The sequence below is a fragment of the Bos javanicus genome, chromosome 13, assembly GCF_032452875.1.
Source record: "Bos javanicus breed banteng chromosome 13, ARS-OSU_banteng_1.0, whole genome shotgun sequence".
Lineage (NCBI taxonomy): Eukaryota > Metazoa > Chordata > Mammalia > Artiodactyla > Bovidae > Bos > Bos javanicus.
Genome location: NC_083880.1, coordinates 52,061,892 through 52,075,265, shown reverse-complemented (window position 1 = coordinate 52,075,265; position 13,374 = coordinate 52,061,892). Strand labels below are relative to the sequence as shown.

Sequence of the window (13,374 nt, the reverse complement as noted above, 5' to 3'; positions counted from 1 at the left end):
AAATCCCAACAGGTAAAGTATCTGCATCCACAATCATGTGAAAACATTTCCAAACAAACAGTTCAAGTACCTATCACTTTTAGGACAACCAAATATTTGATTTTATCGGTTTTCCTATATTTGCAAGACTGCATAGTATGGTATTTCAGAAAAGTGAAGGGGAAACATCAGAATTCTTTGGTATCAAAGTTGACTTATTTGCATGCCGAACGATAAGGCCTTACTGGGGACCTGAAAATATAAACTTATGAATGGGGAAGAAAACCATACTGACAAATTAAATTAGGCCTGTATAACAGCCAAATGCCTTGCTTTTTCAGTTGTATTATGTAGCATGGAGTTTTTCAATTTTATTCTGGTCTACCAGGCAGTAGCAAATTCATCCCAGAGCTTGCCTAAGGCCATTCAGAGCACTGAGTCACAAAATCTAGGCGACTCACAGAATGTGAGTAAAGCACAGAAAACATAAATTCAGATTCCAGCAGCAACAAATGACTAAAGCACAGAGGTTATAGTGCTCCAACTCCACAGGATGAAGAACCTCCAGGAGTCTGCTCTAAGTGGGTAATGAAGCATCACCTGAGGAGGCCCATGAATATAACTGGTATGGAGAGGCCCCAAAGCTCCCAGAGTTAGCAGAGAAGAGCTGTGTCATGGTTTGTACAGAAAGAAAAATGGCAATTATTTTTCTTATCCCCAGACATAAAAAAACGGAGGGAGATACCCATAATATCCTTAGGCTTGTGTAACCAGAAACTATCTGTTTAAAAAAAAAAGGCGGGGGGAGGGTATATATCTTGTATTGCTATTTACTGAAGACTCAACCTGTCCCAGGTACTAAGCAAATACCGCAGGGCCTTGCTACTAAAAGTGCAGCCTGTGGAGGAACAGCATCAACCTCACCTGGAAAATGGTGAGAAACGCAGAATCTCGGGTCCCACCCCAGACTTACAGACTCCAAATCTCCAAATTTCGAGGTGAATCGCATACATTGAAGTGGGATAAGAGGAGCGGCAAAATATTTCATTACGTTCTCACAAAAGCCCTGTGAAACAAGTACTGTTATTCGTCTCACAGAGGAAAAATCAAGGTATAAGTAAGAAGTGGTAGTGGTAGTCGTTTAGACCTGTCCGACTCTTTGCGACCCCATGGACTGTAGCCTGCTAGGCTCCTCTGTCTATGTAATTCTCTAGGCAAAAATACTGAAGTGGGTTCAATCTCTTCTCCAGGGGATCTTCCAGACCCAGGGATTGAACCCGGATCTCCTACATTGCAGGCAGATTCTTTACCATCTGATCCATAAGCCGCTTACCAAAGGCCACAGGACTCCAGGTATCCGAGGTTCTCCCTAGAGCTGGGCCTGGGGAGCTCAGGCCTGGAAGCGCGGCCCAACTCGGCAGGGAGCGCCGCCACGGCCTCCTCCCCGGCCGCCGTCACTCACCTGAGCTTGGCGAGTGCGGGCGACGCAACAGCACTCGCCACTTTCGCAGGCTGCGGAACCACGAAGACTCCTCCGGCTTCACCCTGGCCTCACAGCCCCCACTTCCGGTGAGCTGCCCGCTACTTCCGGTTGCTGATCGAGTGACGGGTGCGGCCGAGGCTCAAAAGACTCTGTCAGCGTTTTCCAAGGACGTTTTTCCACGGGAAGACGTCACTGCGGAGCCAGGACCTGCGGAGGGAAAACCCCGCAGTGGACGGATCGCTGTGGAAGTCACTGAACAGCCTAGATACAGGTTCGAATCTCAAACCGCTACTCAGGGTTCTATGGCCTTGGCGAAGTCCTGTAAATTCTCTAAGCCAGATTTCTCGTCTGCACAGAGTGCTCTCAGGAGGAGAGTTAGTGATGGATAGACGAACCTGTTAGAAGAAATGGATTTGAAGAGCTGGTTGAGGCGGCCAGAGCTTTGGCAGATGAGCCAGGGTGATCTTCCACCTCCTCAAGTAGCGGGGCTCCCACCTGAGTGAGTATGGGCAATTAGGCAGGGAAGAGACTCTCGGGACTTCCAGGAGGACTTGGCAGCAGACGGCCCTTACTTTGAGGCACTGGAGACTGCTGATCAGGGTGGTCACACCTCGTCGGTGCCTTAAAGGGCTGTGAGGGGGACCTGAGGAATGGTGCTCCCTCCAGGGCACCATCTTGACAGGTAAACAAAATCAATGTAAGGAGGACACTTCACTGCGAGTGGCAAGCCTGGCATCCCAACTCCTGAGCTCTGTGGAGCGCACTGTTTGCCTCAGGGTGCGCATTTGAGGCCCTAGACCACTGACACCCCTTCTCAGAGAATGTTCTCTCACTGAAGCCAGATCACTGAGTTGCTGATTATGACCATCCTTGCCAGCAGAAACGAGAACGAGCCTAGGAGATGAAATAAACCGTAATTTCTCCTCAGCAGCTGTGACAACCCGTTCCTCTTTGCCAAATACTCAACTTCTCAGCCTCCCTTGAAGTGGGAAGAGCATCCGATTCAGTTCCAGCCCACAAAATTTAAAGGGATGAAAAAAAAATTTTAAGGGAAGGATGGTGGGAAGTTTCTGGGAAAGCATTTACTTTTTTGATAAAGTGCTGCTGCCTCAGTCAATTCACAGAACTGTGACTGCAGCCTTGTGGCATGGAGAGAACAACATGCAAAGGATGGGAGGAGGATGAAAAGTCTAGGTCCTTGATGAACCCAACATCTCTGACACTTAGAGCATACTTATGTCCAGACTGTATCAGGTGAAGAAAAATAAACCACTCTTTGGGGTCCTGTAAATCAGGTTGTGTTACTTGTGGCAGAGTACATTCTTAATTGAGGAGCTTTGTGAGCCTAACCAAAGGAATTATAAACATGCTTGAAGCACTTGAAGCACACGTGGGTCCCTTCTGTCTTTTGGAGCCACACTACTAATTACAAACTGATTTTTAGCCTTCATATCTATATGTTCTGCCCTCACACGTAGGCTAATCAGGATGCTCCAGACTGTCCTGCATCACCTTCCTTCTGACCAACAGTCTAGTATCCAAGTTCTGAGCTGGAACTAGCTGGAAACCCTTTTGGCAACAGTCTGAACTGAAGAGAAAGCCCCTTCAGGCAGAAAAGTGGGAGCACTACTCTTCCTGGACAACATGGAGGAGATTGGTCTTTGATCCAACCTCCTGGCATGGCCCAGTGAGCACCTCCGGTCTCACGTCTCCTCTGGAGTGTTTATTCCAGCTTTGCCCTCCACACTCCCCTCACCCAGCCTCACCTCCCACACCTGCAGACACAAGCATGCCAAAAAAGTGCCACTCAAGAGGCTTTCTCCATTTTATTTCTTTGGGAAAAGAAAACGAAGTCTTTCCATCACATATGGTAGAGATATATATTTATATATATTTATATATAATTTCTTTTGTGGTTGGAAATCCCAAAGCTGAGTCTGTTCATTTTTTTCTACTTTTTAATTTTTTTTTTCATACTAATGCCTCCTCTTCCTCCTGCCCCTCTGGCCCAGGCCCAGGTTCTGGGGCCGGTGCAATGAAGGGTGAGTGGAATGGGCAGTGATTGCCAGGACAGCCCCCCACCCAGCTCAGAGAACTGGTAAGGGGCACCAGAAGGGGCTGTGCAGAACAGAGGCCACAAGGGCACTCCTGTTTGTGTGTGGGGTGCACAGCTCGTTAAACAGTCACCAGTCATGAGAGGAGGCTGGTCAGGGGTCGGGGGATTGCTCACAGTAGTTGCCAGCTCCCTCCAGCCTGCCCCACAAACCCAGTCTTGGGGGTGGGAAGGAGAGAGTTAAAAGAAAAATACAAGGGCCGAGGGCCAAACCTCCTCCGATTTTTATTGCTGGTGTGTTAGAAATTTGCCTTTCCCTTCTTACTTTGGGAGATGGACTCTAAGAGGGCCCCCAGAGGAGGAAGTGACTGGCTGCCCCAACCCCCACTAATGGCCATGCCAGGACTACCCTGGGCAAACACTGGGCTACCTCAGGCCTCTTGGACCCAGGGGTCAGTGATTCTCTCAGTTCAGCCATGCTCTTCAAGAGCAATCATAGTTACCCCCCCACCCCCCAAAACAAGGGCCTTGGGCTCAGGCTTGGGCCCAAAGGAGCTAGGAAGTGGGCAGTGCACCAAAGATCAAGCAGAGTTTTCTACTGGAAGAAAAGGTGAGGTTTAGGGGAAGAGGTGGCCTAGGACAATGATGTTCTGAGCATGAAAGCAGTAGGCTGAGCACGAAAGCAGAAGGTGGCTGAGGGAATCAAGTGGGAAGACATAGGAGGACATCACAGACACTCATAGGACCTCAGAAACTCGATGAGGGGAGTGCCTGAGAGGCAGGTGGCACTTAATAACTGTAGTTAGAGCTGGATAGTGGCCCTGGGTATGGGGTCAGCCAAGCAAATGGGGCTGTTGTCCTACAGGATCCTGGTCAGAGGGGTGAGGGTAGAGCTAAGAAGCCTCCAGGTGACCCTTTCCAAGAACAGGACAGCAGATCTTCCCTGGGTACCAAGCCTCCAGCCTCAGCCCTTACCTCCTCCAACATACACATATAGACACACACTCAGGACTAGCCCAGGCTGTAGACCTTGGCAGGGAGGGGCTAGGCAGGTAGCCCTCTCAACAGCAGGCAGGCCATCTGCTCCCACATGTCCTGCCAATCTGCCCAGGGAGGGAGAAGAGTGCAGGAAAGAGAGAGGCCAGGAGCCCAGTGTCAGCTTTGGCAGACCCCACACAGTCCCCCTCAGGCTACATGGCCTAGGAGATTGGTACAGAGAGCATCTCTGGACACAGGGTGGCCGACAGTAGCAGCCCAGACCCACCAAGGGGCTGGGCACCTCATGGCTCTGCAAGGCCTGCCACCTCTCCAACAAGGGAGCGCCAAGAAAAGGAGCCCAAGTTCCCCTGCTGCCTGGACCCTCAGCCCGTCACTCTGCCCTCCCCCTATTTCCTCCTTGGGAGGAGGGTTGAGTGGGCTACCTAGTGGGGCAGTGGTAGAGCTGGGAGGCACCCAGTGAGGGGAGGGGAGGGGCCTGGTCACAGCTGCTTTGAGAACCTCTTTGGTCTGGGGATTCAGGGGACATGGGGAAAAGAGATGGCAGGGAAGAGGATACTGGGGACTCTGGCCTTTGACTGGGTATTTGTCAAAAGGCCACATGCCCAGGTAGGGGACTATATTTCTGTGGACTCGATGCGCTCAAGGCGGGAAGGGGTCCAGGCTTTCTTCTCCTCCCCATGTTGGGGTGTAGGTGTGCTGGCACCTCCCGCAGCCCCTCGCTCTCGCAGCCGGCGCTCCAGCTGCTGGTTCCGCTGGTACATCTCCACATAACTCAGCTGCAGCTGCTTCTGGTACTCGATGACCTTCTCCTTCTCCTCCAGCCACACTCGGCGCTCCTCTGCAAAGCTGGCACCCTGGCGCTCCCGGGCTCGCCGCTCAGCTGCCAGCTCAGCCTGCAGCCGCCCCACCTCCCGCCGCAGGGCCCTCGTCCCACTCTCCCCACCAGCATCCGCCTCCCCATCCAAGGAAACCAAGGAAGCGGCAGCAGCCACCCCAGCCTGACGGCGCATCTTAGCCTCATCGCTCTCGCAGGTGGCCAGTGCATCCTGTGGCTCAGCCGGGTCCACTGGGGTCAGCGCCGGCTTGAGGCAGGCAGAGGGCAGCTCTCCCTCACCCAGCTCCAGGCTGGCCTGTTTGCTGCTGAAGGAGTCCCTCAGGCTGAGCAGCTGCTCCTCCTTCTCCCGCAGGGAGGCCCGGCCCTCCCGCAGCTGTGAGCGCAACCCAACAATCTCACTCAGCTTCTGGGACACATCCGCCTGCGAGTCCTTCAGCTGCTGCTTCAGAAGGGAAATCTCCCCAGCCTTCTGGCATACCTGGCAGGGGCAGATGAGAAGAGAAGTCAGGGGGAAAGCAGAACTCTGCTTACCCCTACTCTAGCCCCCATATCCAGCCCCAGGGCATCAAGCTGCCCCAGGGCTCAGGGTCAGCTCATCACGGCAGAAATGACAATGCAGGGTCCCCTCCTCAGACTCGGGATGACATGGCTAATCTCACAGGGCCTGGGACTGCTCTGGTCCTCACAGACACTGCCAACTGATGTGGCCGCAATCTTCACTCCCCTTGTGATAATTGTGGGCTGCTACTCTGGTTTTCTCCAGAGAGACAGAAGAAGGGGACACAGGGAGATGCCCACGCCCCAGTCTGCACCTCCCACTTAGTTTCCTCCATCCGGGGCAGGAAGTCGGCCTGTTCCTTCTGGCAGGCGGCAACCTTGTCCTCAAGCTCTTCCCGCTGCCGCATCAGCCGGGCTGCCTCCTCCTGTAGCTGCTTCTTGTCCTGCTGCAGCCGCAGCACCTGTAGCTGCAGGCCTTGCTGGGCACGCTGGGCGCGCCGGGCCACCTGCTGCAGCTTGCCACTGCAGCCCTGCCGCAGCTCAGCCAGCTCACGCTCCCAGGCCTTCTGACGCTCCTCCAGCACCTGAGCCACCGCCGCCTCGCTCTGCTCCAGGCTACGCCGCAGAGCTGCCACCTCCTGCTCCTTCTCCCACAGCCGCTCCTCTAGCTCCTGGATCAGAGCACTGGGCGAAGGTGGTGAGCAGGCCGTAAATGGCAGGCCTCCTCCTCCACCCTCCCCTGATCCCAGGTGACCTGGTCGCCCCATGGATGAGGATGACCCACTCTTGCTGGAGGCCCGCCCACTGTCGGACGTTGCCAGGTCCTGGTAGCCCGACCCACCACCACTGCTGCCACCACCACTGCCACTACCATAGCTGGCAGTGCCAATGCGGTTGATGTGGCTGGTGGAGGCACTGAGGGGTGCCAGGTGCTGGCTATAGCTGGAACTGTAGGTGGGCAGGCTTGTGAGTGAGTTCCGGCCTGAGTCTGAGAGGCCGCTCCCACCCCCGCCCGCTGGGGTCATGGTCCGAGACTTGTCCAGTCCACCCTTGAGGCCACCAGGGCCCTGTCGTCCCTCAGGGGTCCCGTTGGTCTGTGGGGGACACAAGTTCTGCATGGAGTGGAAGTTCTTGGGTACAACAGGCTTGAAGGCCGAAGGCCGAACTAGCGGCTCTGAGCACTGCACAAAAGCAAGGAAGAGGGAGTAGGCATCAGGATGGGGCCTTAGCCTTGGCCCCAGTCTTTCCCTCTGATCTAGACTTGTCCAGCCCCACCTCCACCCCCACTGGACCTCCATCCTGGGAGTCTCTCATGGCTGGAGTCTTACCTTATGTTCACCACCTGCCCCCCTCACAGCCAATTCTCCACCCAAGGCCCACCAGCTGGACTTGACCCCCAAGGCTCCCCAATCCACCTTCTATCTCAGTCCCTAAAGCTCAAAAACATCCAAGAAGGCCCGCTTCACCCTCTTCTCTGTGTTGCCACCTATCCCCAGAAAATGGCCGTGAGGACTGACCTGGTCTAGCTTGCCAGAGGCGGCCAGGAGCTTGGGCGGGTGGCTGGGCTCACGATATTGTGGTGGGGCCTTATCACTGCCGCCACTGCTGCTGCTGCCGCCGCTGCTGCCCACCACATTGCCGCAGACATCCGTGTGGTCGCTGCCCCGTAGCTCGCCATTGAGGTAGAGTGAATTGGCGAGAGCCTTGTCCTCTGAGGGGTAGCGGCCTGGCCTCTCCCTGCTGACCCCACTGCTACGGGGACCAGGGAAACTGCCCTGGTTGCCCCCACCCCCCGTGCGGGTGCCCACACTTTTCATGGCAAACTCCTGGGTGTGGGCCACTCCACTGCCCACACTGCCCATGGCCAGGCGAGGGTCTGGGGGTCCGAGCTCAGAGGGCCGAGGGGCGAAGGCCAGGAGAGGATCTCGCCCTGGGTCAGCACGCACAGGCAGTGTCTCCAGCTTCGCCATGACTAAGCCAGGGGGGCACTGTGGGCACAAGTAGGAAAGCAGAGAGAGATCAGTCCCACCCCCACTCCCACCACCCCATCCAAGCCTGACCCAGCACCAGCTGAACCTGCCTTTCAGTGTCTCCTTCCTTATAGTGGGCCCAGGAGTCCCCAAACAGTCAAGGTAAAGGAATGGGGCTGGGGAAATAAGGACAACTTGGTAATAGGGGCTGCCCGTTGTACACCTGACAAAGCCCAACCCCTAGGGACCATACACCTACCCTCCTCCCTTTGCTATCTATACTCAGTATTCCACTCTTCAACTCCCACCTCAGACCCAGCTTCATCGTGGGTCTGCCCCCCAGACTCAGTGACCCACCGACCTCCAATTCTTCACTGCAACCTCAGAACTCAGCTATCCTTTACTCTGGGTCTGGACTCCTATATCCCAATCTCATGGGCTGGGAAGGGGACAGCAGTACCTGCATTCAATAGGGGACCTCAGAACTTAAGGGAGGGAAACCCACCCCTATCCAAAAATTGTGGATGGGAGTCCTTCCCGGTCCCCTAACCTAGGGTGTTGCAGTCAAGGACAGAAGTGGAGGCTCACTACCGGCGCAGGATCCTCTCCTTGCCTCTCCAAGGGGGTGGGGGGCCGATGGGGCCTCAAGCCTGGGACCCTCCGAGGCCCGGTCTGCAGGGGCCATGTGCCTCACTCTCGCAGCTCGGCACGAACCAGCTACGCGACTTTGGACCGGCCGACTGAGCCATCCCGGACTGCAGTTTTCTCCTCTGCGAAATGGGAGGAATGGAGGACCTACCTCGCAGAGCTGCCGCGTGCCAGGAACCCCAGGGCAGCGGGAGCGGGACAGGACGGAGGTATTGGGGGTAGGGTGGGCGGTAGCTGCCTGGGCGGCGCGCATCTGGGCCACCTAGGACATGCACCACCCCTCGCGGACGGCCGGGGACCGCGGTTGCAGCGTGTAGCAGGGGGCCCTTCCAGAGGTCTTCCCAACTTGCACGCATGGGGGTCTGGCACGAGAGGTTCCCCTCCCCATGGTCAGTACCTCGGCAGAGGCCCCGGGGCTGGTTGAAGCCGGGGCAGAGGACGCAGCGCTGGCTGCGGAGGACGCCTGCCGTACCTCCCTCCTGGCCTGCGGTTCCCACAGGTGGGCGGGGGCAGGGGCGGAGCCTCGGCGCCCAACGGCGCCCAGGATTCCGCGCCTGCAGAACCCCTCCAAGAATTCACTGCCTTCGGGAAGACTTCCTGGATTACTCCCCTCCCCCGCTCCTTGTGGACCTTGACCCTGCTCAGTTCACCGAGAATTCCTCGGAGCCCTTCAGTGGGCGTGCGTCCCCCTCCCCCAAGGCTGGCCCACAGCAGAGCCTCGGGTTACCTGTACTCTGGAAGGCCCTGTTTCCTGGTTCCTTTGTCTCAAGTCCGTACCAAAGGAACACCTGCCCCAGAAAGCCTCATATTCAGCCGGACAGGGGCTGCAGGCAGTGCCGGCCGCGAGCAGACGCTCATACAAGTGCCAAAAATGGCAGGGGGCGCCCTTCAGTCCTTTAAACCCTGTCTTCCTTGTCTGCTAAGATGAAGGGGTACAGGTGGCAGTCCTGGGCCCCTTGAGTGCTGTTTCAAACTGTCTTCTACCCAGATGCCCACTTCTAATGCTGTGTTGAGGCTATCGGGTCCCAGACCAGGGGAACCAAACAAAACTCTTTGCCTTTCAGGTGTCTTCTGGCCACGCCTGGAATTACAGCCCGAAGTCGTTGGAAAACTCCCACAAACCAGTCAGCACCACTTTTGTAAAATTCCATTCTATCAGCATCTCTGCGCCCCCCCCCCGCCCCCCCCCCCACCAGGTGTGGAGAACTGGTAAAAAGGCATTTACCACCTTCTTTCCTTAAGCTAACCGGTTCCACACGTCCCACAAAGCTGAAACATAGAGTAAGGCAAGAGAGGGTCCAATTGAAGTGCAAGTGCAGGTGAAAGTGAGTGCCTACTTTCATCTGGTGCCCTAGGTGCTGCTGCCAAAATCTTGATGCTCTGCTCACCGATAATGAACAGAAATATGGAGATATAATATCCCCCTCCCAGCCTAAACATGACTCCCTTCTCTTGCCATCTCTGGAAGGAGCAGCTGGGGAGTCAAAAGGGTGAAGGCCGGGTGTTCTGAGGCTTAGAAACAGTGGGACGATCTGGTCAGGGAGGAAGAACTGACTAAACATCATACAGATGGGGTCCGGGGGTGGGGCAAGGGAGGTGTCTGGACTGGGACACCAGGATGGGTATGACACCCTTAACATGACAGGAGAATGTGTGGGGAAAGGGGTGCTTTTTTGTTTTTGAAAATGGGTGCTTTGAGGAAGACCAGAGAAAGATATCTCTCAGGTATCAGATAGAAAGAGAGACTTAGATCATGAGCGTTCAAGCGTGATGTGGGTGGGGTCCAGCATGGAGCTCCAGTGGCAGAGCCCCTGAAGCCTGGGTGGAGAAGTGAGAGCAGGAAGAAGACCAGAAGGCAGGCCCTGAAGACCAAGATGGAGTATGCTTCAAGAAGGTAAGGGCACTCCTGGAGTTAACAAAGGGGCTTATTCGTAAAATTGGGATTGGAGAGGGTGCCCTGAATTTGGCAGATGGAAACATCACTGGTGCCTATGAGAGAATGATTTTGGGAAAGTGGTGCAAAGCAGAACCAGACTGCAGGAGTGGGGGGAGGTGGGGGTCTGGAGGGAAAGAGTTCCCTTCTCTTTTGAGAAGGCAGTAATTTAAGGTGGTTTGGAATCCAAGGGCTCTTTTCTAATTTTAGAATTTAACATGGTAGAAACCTGAGTGTGGTTATATGCTAAAAGAAGGTGTCAATAGTGAGATGAGAAAACTAGGCAAGGGGGTTCCACCCGAAGCCTGGGTGTGGGCAGGAGCAAACCTCAGGTCATGAAAGTGAGAGGATAATGTTTAGGAAGGTGCTTTGCAAACTGTAAGGTGCAGTACAAATATGCAATACTACCTTCCCTGAGATCCAGGAAAGGAGACTCTGACCATAGATTGGGGCTGATCATATGCCACCCTGCCCTATGGTTTCCCTGGATTGTGTGTGGTCCCCTGAAGGCCTGGGTGCCCAGAGTCCCGGATGGATGGAAATGAGGTCCCAAAACTGTTTCCTGAGCCTCCTATCCTTGTGGTCTTTCTCTGGGAATCATTGACCACCAACCCACTGCAACCCTCCTTGGAGCCTCACTCCTTGAAGAGCTTATTATAATTCTAACCTATTACTGTCAACCCCATGCAAGTGTTCTCTGCCCCTTGCCTCTCCCAAGCTCAGACTGCTGCAACTTCTTTCTACAAACCTCCAGCAGGGACTGGCAAGACAAGGAAGGGCATATATCTCCCTGATAGGCAGAAACTGAGTCCAGAGGAAGGGTTTGAGTTTCATTTGTGGGTCAGGGTCCTAAACTAGCCCAGGTAGCTGAGTATGGTCTGCAAAGACAACCTCATGGCATTAGCTCAACAACCTGGGATGACAGCCTGTTGCCTGAGTCTGCCTCTGTTTCTGTCCTATCCACCCTCAGTGCCTGGGACATTACACAAAGAATTAGTGGTCACGAAGGGGGCAAATAGACTATACCTGGGAGTTAGATGGGCAGGTCCTTCCATCCTATAGTGACCACCCAGCCTCTCCACATGTGTGTCCCTCCCAAAGCTAGTAAACTATACCTTTCCCTTGGGGTCTCAGAGCCCCAAGCTCAGCCCATTCACCCCCTAAAGATCTTAACAGCCCCTCCTGCCAGCATCCTTGCTGGGGGCTTCTCACTGCTCTTTCTTGTTCTGCACTCCCTCTCCTGTGCAGCTACTAAGAGACTCTTTATAAAGGACAAAGCCAATCTTGTCCATGCTTTGCCCAAATTTTTTTGCACCAGGTGCAATATAGACACTTACGGAGGTATCAGCTCCAAGTGGAAATCCCAGTTCAACTGATTAGGGGTGGAATTGCATGCAGGTTATTCCACTTTGAGTTCTCACACCTACCTTACAGGAATCTTAAGAAGTGAATGTATTATGGGTAGATGCCTGGCATTCCTCTCAGCCCTCAGAACCACAGCTTGCAACAGGGCCCCCAAGGACTCTCCTGCTGTTCATCCTATTTCCCTTGACCTGAGTCCCTCTCCACACTACACAAAATCTCTTCACAGCTCTCTGTGCCCATTCTGCACCCTTTAAGAACCAACCCAAATACTGCCTCCCAGGACAGCATCCCTGATCTACCCAGGGGGAGGGCTCCTGGAGCACTTGGTTCAGGCCACTCCAGGGAAATTTCATTCTGGGGCTGGCCTGTGGGTGCCCCCAGGAGGGGAACAGGCCACAGAATCTTGGGGTCTCTGTGCACTGATTCAGAGGAGATGCAGAGAGAACGCATGTGGGAGAATGCTAGTTATAAGCAATGCAAAGAGGCAATGAATCCCTTTAGGAAAATCAGGATGGGCTTCCAGGAAGGATTGAGGGAGAAAATGTATCAGGGGCACTATGGGGCTTTGGGGGAGGGGGTGCAGAGGTCTCCAGAACTTCTTGGTTGGGATGTGTGAGGGGAGATTCATCTTCTCTTGGCGACAAAGGGGGAAGGGGCTGATCCCCTAGATCCTGGCTCTGATAAATCCCGTGTTTCAGGACTGAGGGGGCTGACAGCGCCCCCCCGACACACACACCCCGATCACACACGCGCGCACACACGAGCCTCCCACACGGGAGTGGGGGGTGGTGGTAGGGGGCGGGTGTTCGCCCCCACGGCCCGCAGCGCCAAAAGATAGAGACCCCAGTCACAGGCCATCCCGAAGAGGTGTCCGGGGGATCTCTGCGGTGGGAGAAATCCCTCCTGCACCTCCTGGAGCTCCTCACCAACGCATGTGGCCCGGGGGGGCGGGGCGCAGAGGGAAGAGGTGACATAATCCGGGCCGCACCCCCTCCGGCCGCCACCTTCCCCCAGGCCCTGCGAAGCATCCATGACATCATCGGCCTCATCTCCACTCCCTTCATCCCTGGGATCCCAGCAGTGGGACGCTCCCCCTCCCCAGCTCCGGGTCCGACCGAAAGAGCCTCGCGGTGTAGCGGGCAAGGCGAAAGGTCGGAGTCGAGAGGGGCGCCGCGGTGGGTCTGCCTCACTTACTCGCTGCCTCAGGGTCCGGCGCGGGGTCTTCGGCGCTGGCGCCGCCGGCCCGGCTCGCTGGCGCGGCCAGAAGCCCGCCCGGCGGGGCGCGAGGCGCGGGCCCGGCTGCGCTCCGCGCCCCTCCCGCTCCCCGCCCGGGCCCCGCCCACCCGCGGCTGCGGCAAACGCAGGTCCGCCCTCCAGCCACGCCCCCCAAGCTCGCCAATCCCTGGGCTGAGGCGGGGCCCAGTGCCTTAACCCCTTTATCGCTGCGCCCAGGCCCGCGCGTGGGACACCTCTAGTTCACCCACCCGCCTTCGGGGCGCTCTGAGCCGGCCCCGAGCCCTCTGCACACTCCGTGTTAACCCTCTATACTCTTGGGCTCAGCCCCCGTCTCTCCTCTTAAATCCAATAGGACAGACCCTTCTTGAACCCCAC

The 13,374-nt window shown here is 55.7% G+C and overlaps 2 protein-coding genes across 7 annotated transcripts in view; both read right to left on the bottom strand.

Annotated features, from left to right (window-relative positions):
- The window catches only part of UBOX5 (U-box domain containing 5), a 46,497-nt gene extending 44,968 nt beyond the window's left edge, over positions 1-1,529 (bottom strand). The window contains exon 1 of the mRNA XM_061436713.1: positions 1,442-1,529. The gene's annotated coding sequence lies outside the window, so the exon portion shown is untranslated. The remainder of the gene's footprint in view (positions 1-1,441) is intronic.
- A 1,734-nt stretch (positions 1,530-3,263) lies between these two features.
- LZTS3 (leucine zipper tumor suppressor family member 3) lies at positions 3,264-13,081 on the bottom strand. 6 transcript variants are annotated; one of them, XM_061436703.1, is made up of 5 exons: positions 12,958-13,081; positions 8,431-8,587; positions 7,365-7,835; positions 6,162-7,028; positions 3,264-5,827 (listed from the first exon to the last, which is right to left on the bottom strand). In XM_061436703.1, exons 2-5 carry the CDS (start codon positions 8,500-8,502, stop codon positions 5,129-5,131), a joined length of 2,109 nt encoding a protein of 702 aa, XP_061292687.1. In that variant the 5' UTR covers positions 8,503-8,587; positions 12,958-13,081; the 3' UTR covers positions 3,264-5,128. The 6 variants fall into 6 exon arrangements, with proteins under 6 accessions (XP_061292687.1, XP_061292689.1, XP_061292692.1 ...); XM_061436705.1 differs by having other exon boundaries at positions 8,368-8,587; positions 12,958-13,080; XM_061436708.1 differs by having other exon boundaries at positions 8,406-8,587; positions 12,958-13,080.
- Between the last annotated feature and the right edge of the window lie 293 nt (positions 13,082-13,374).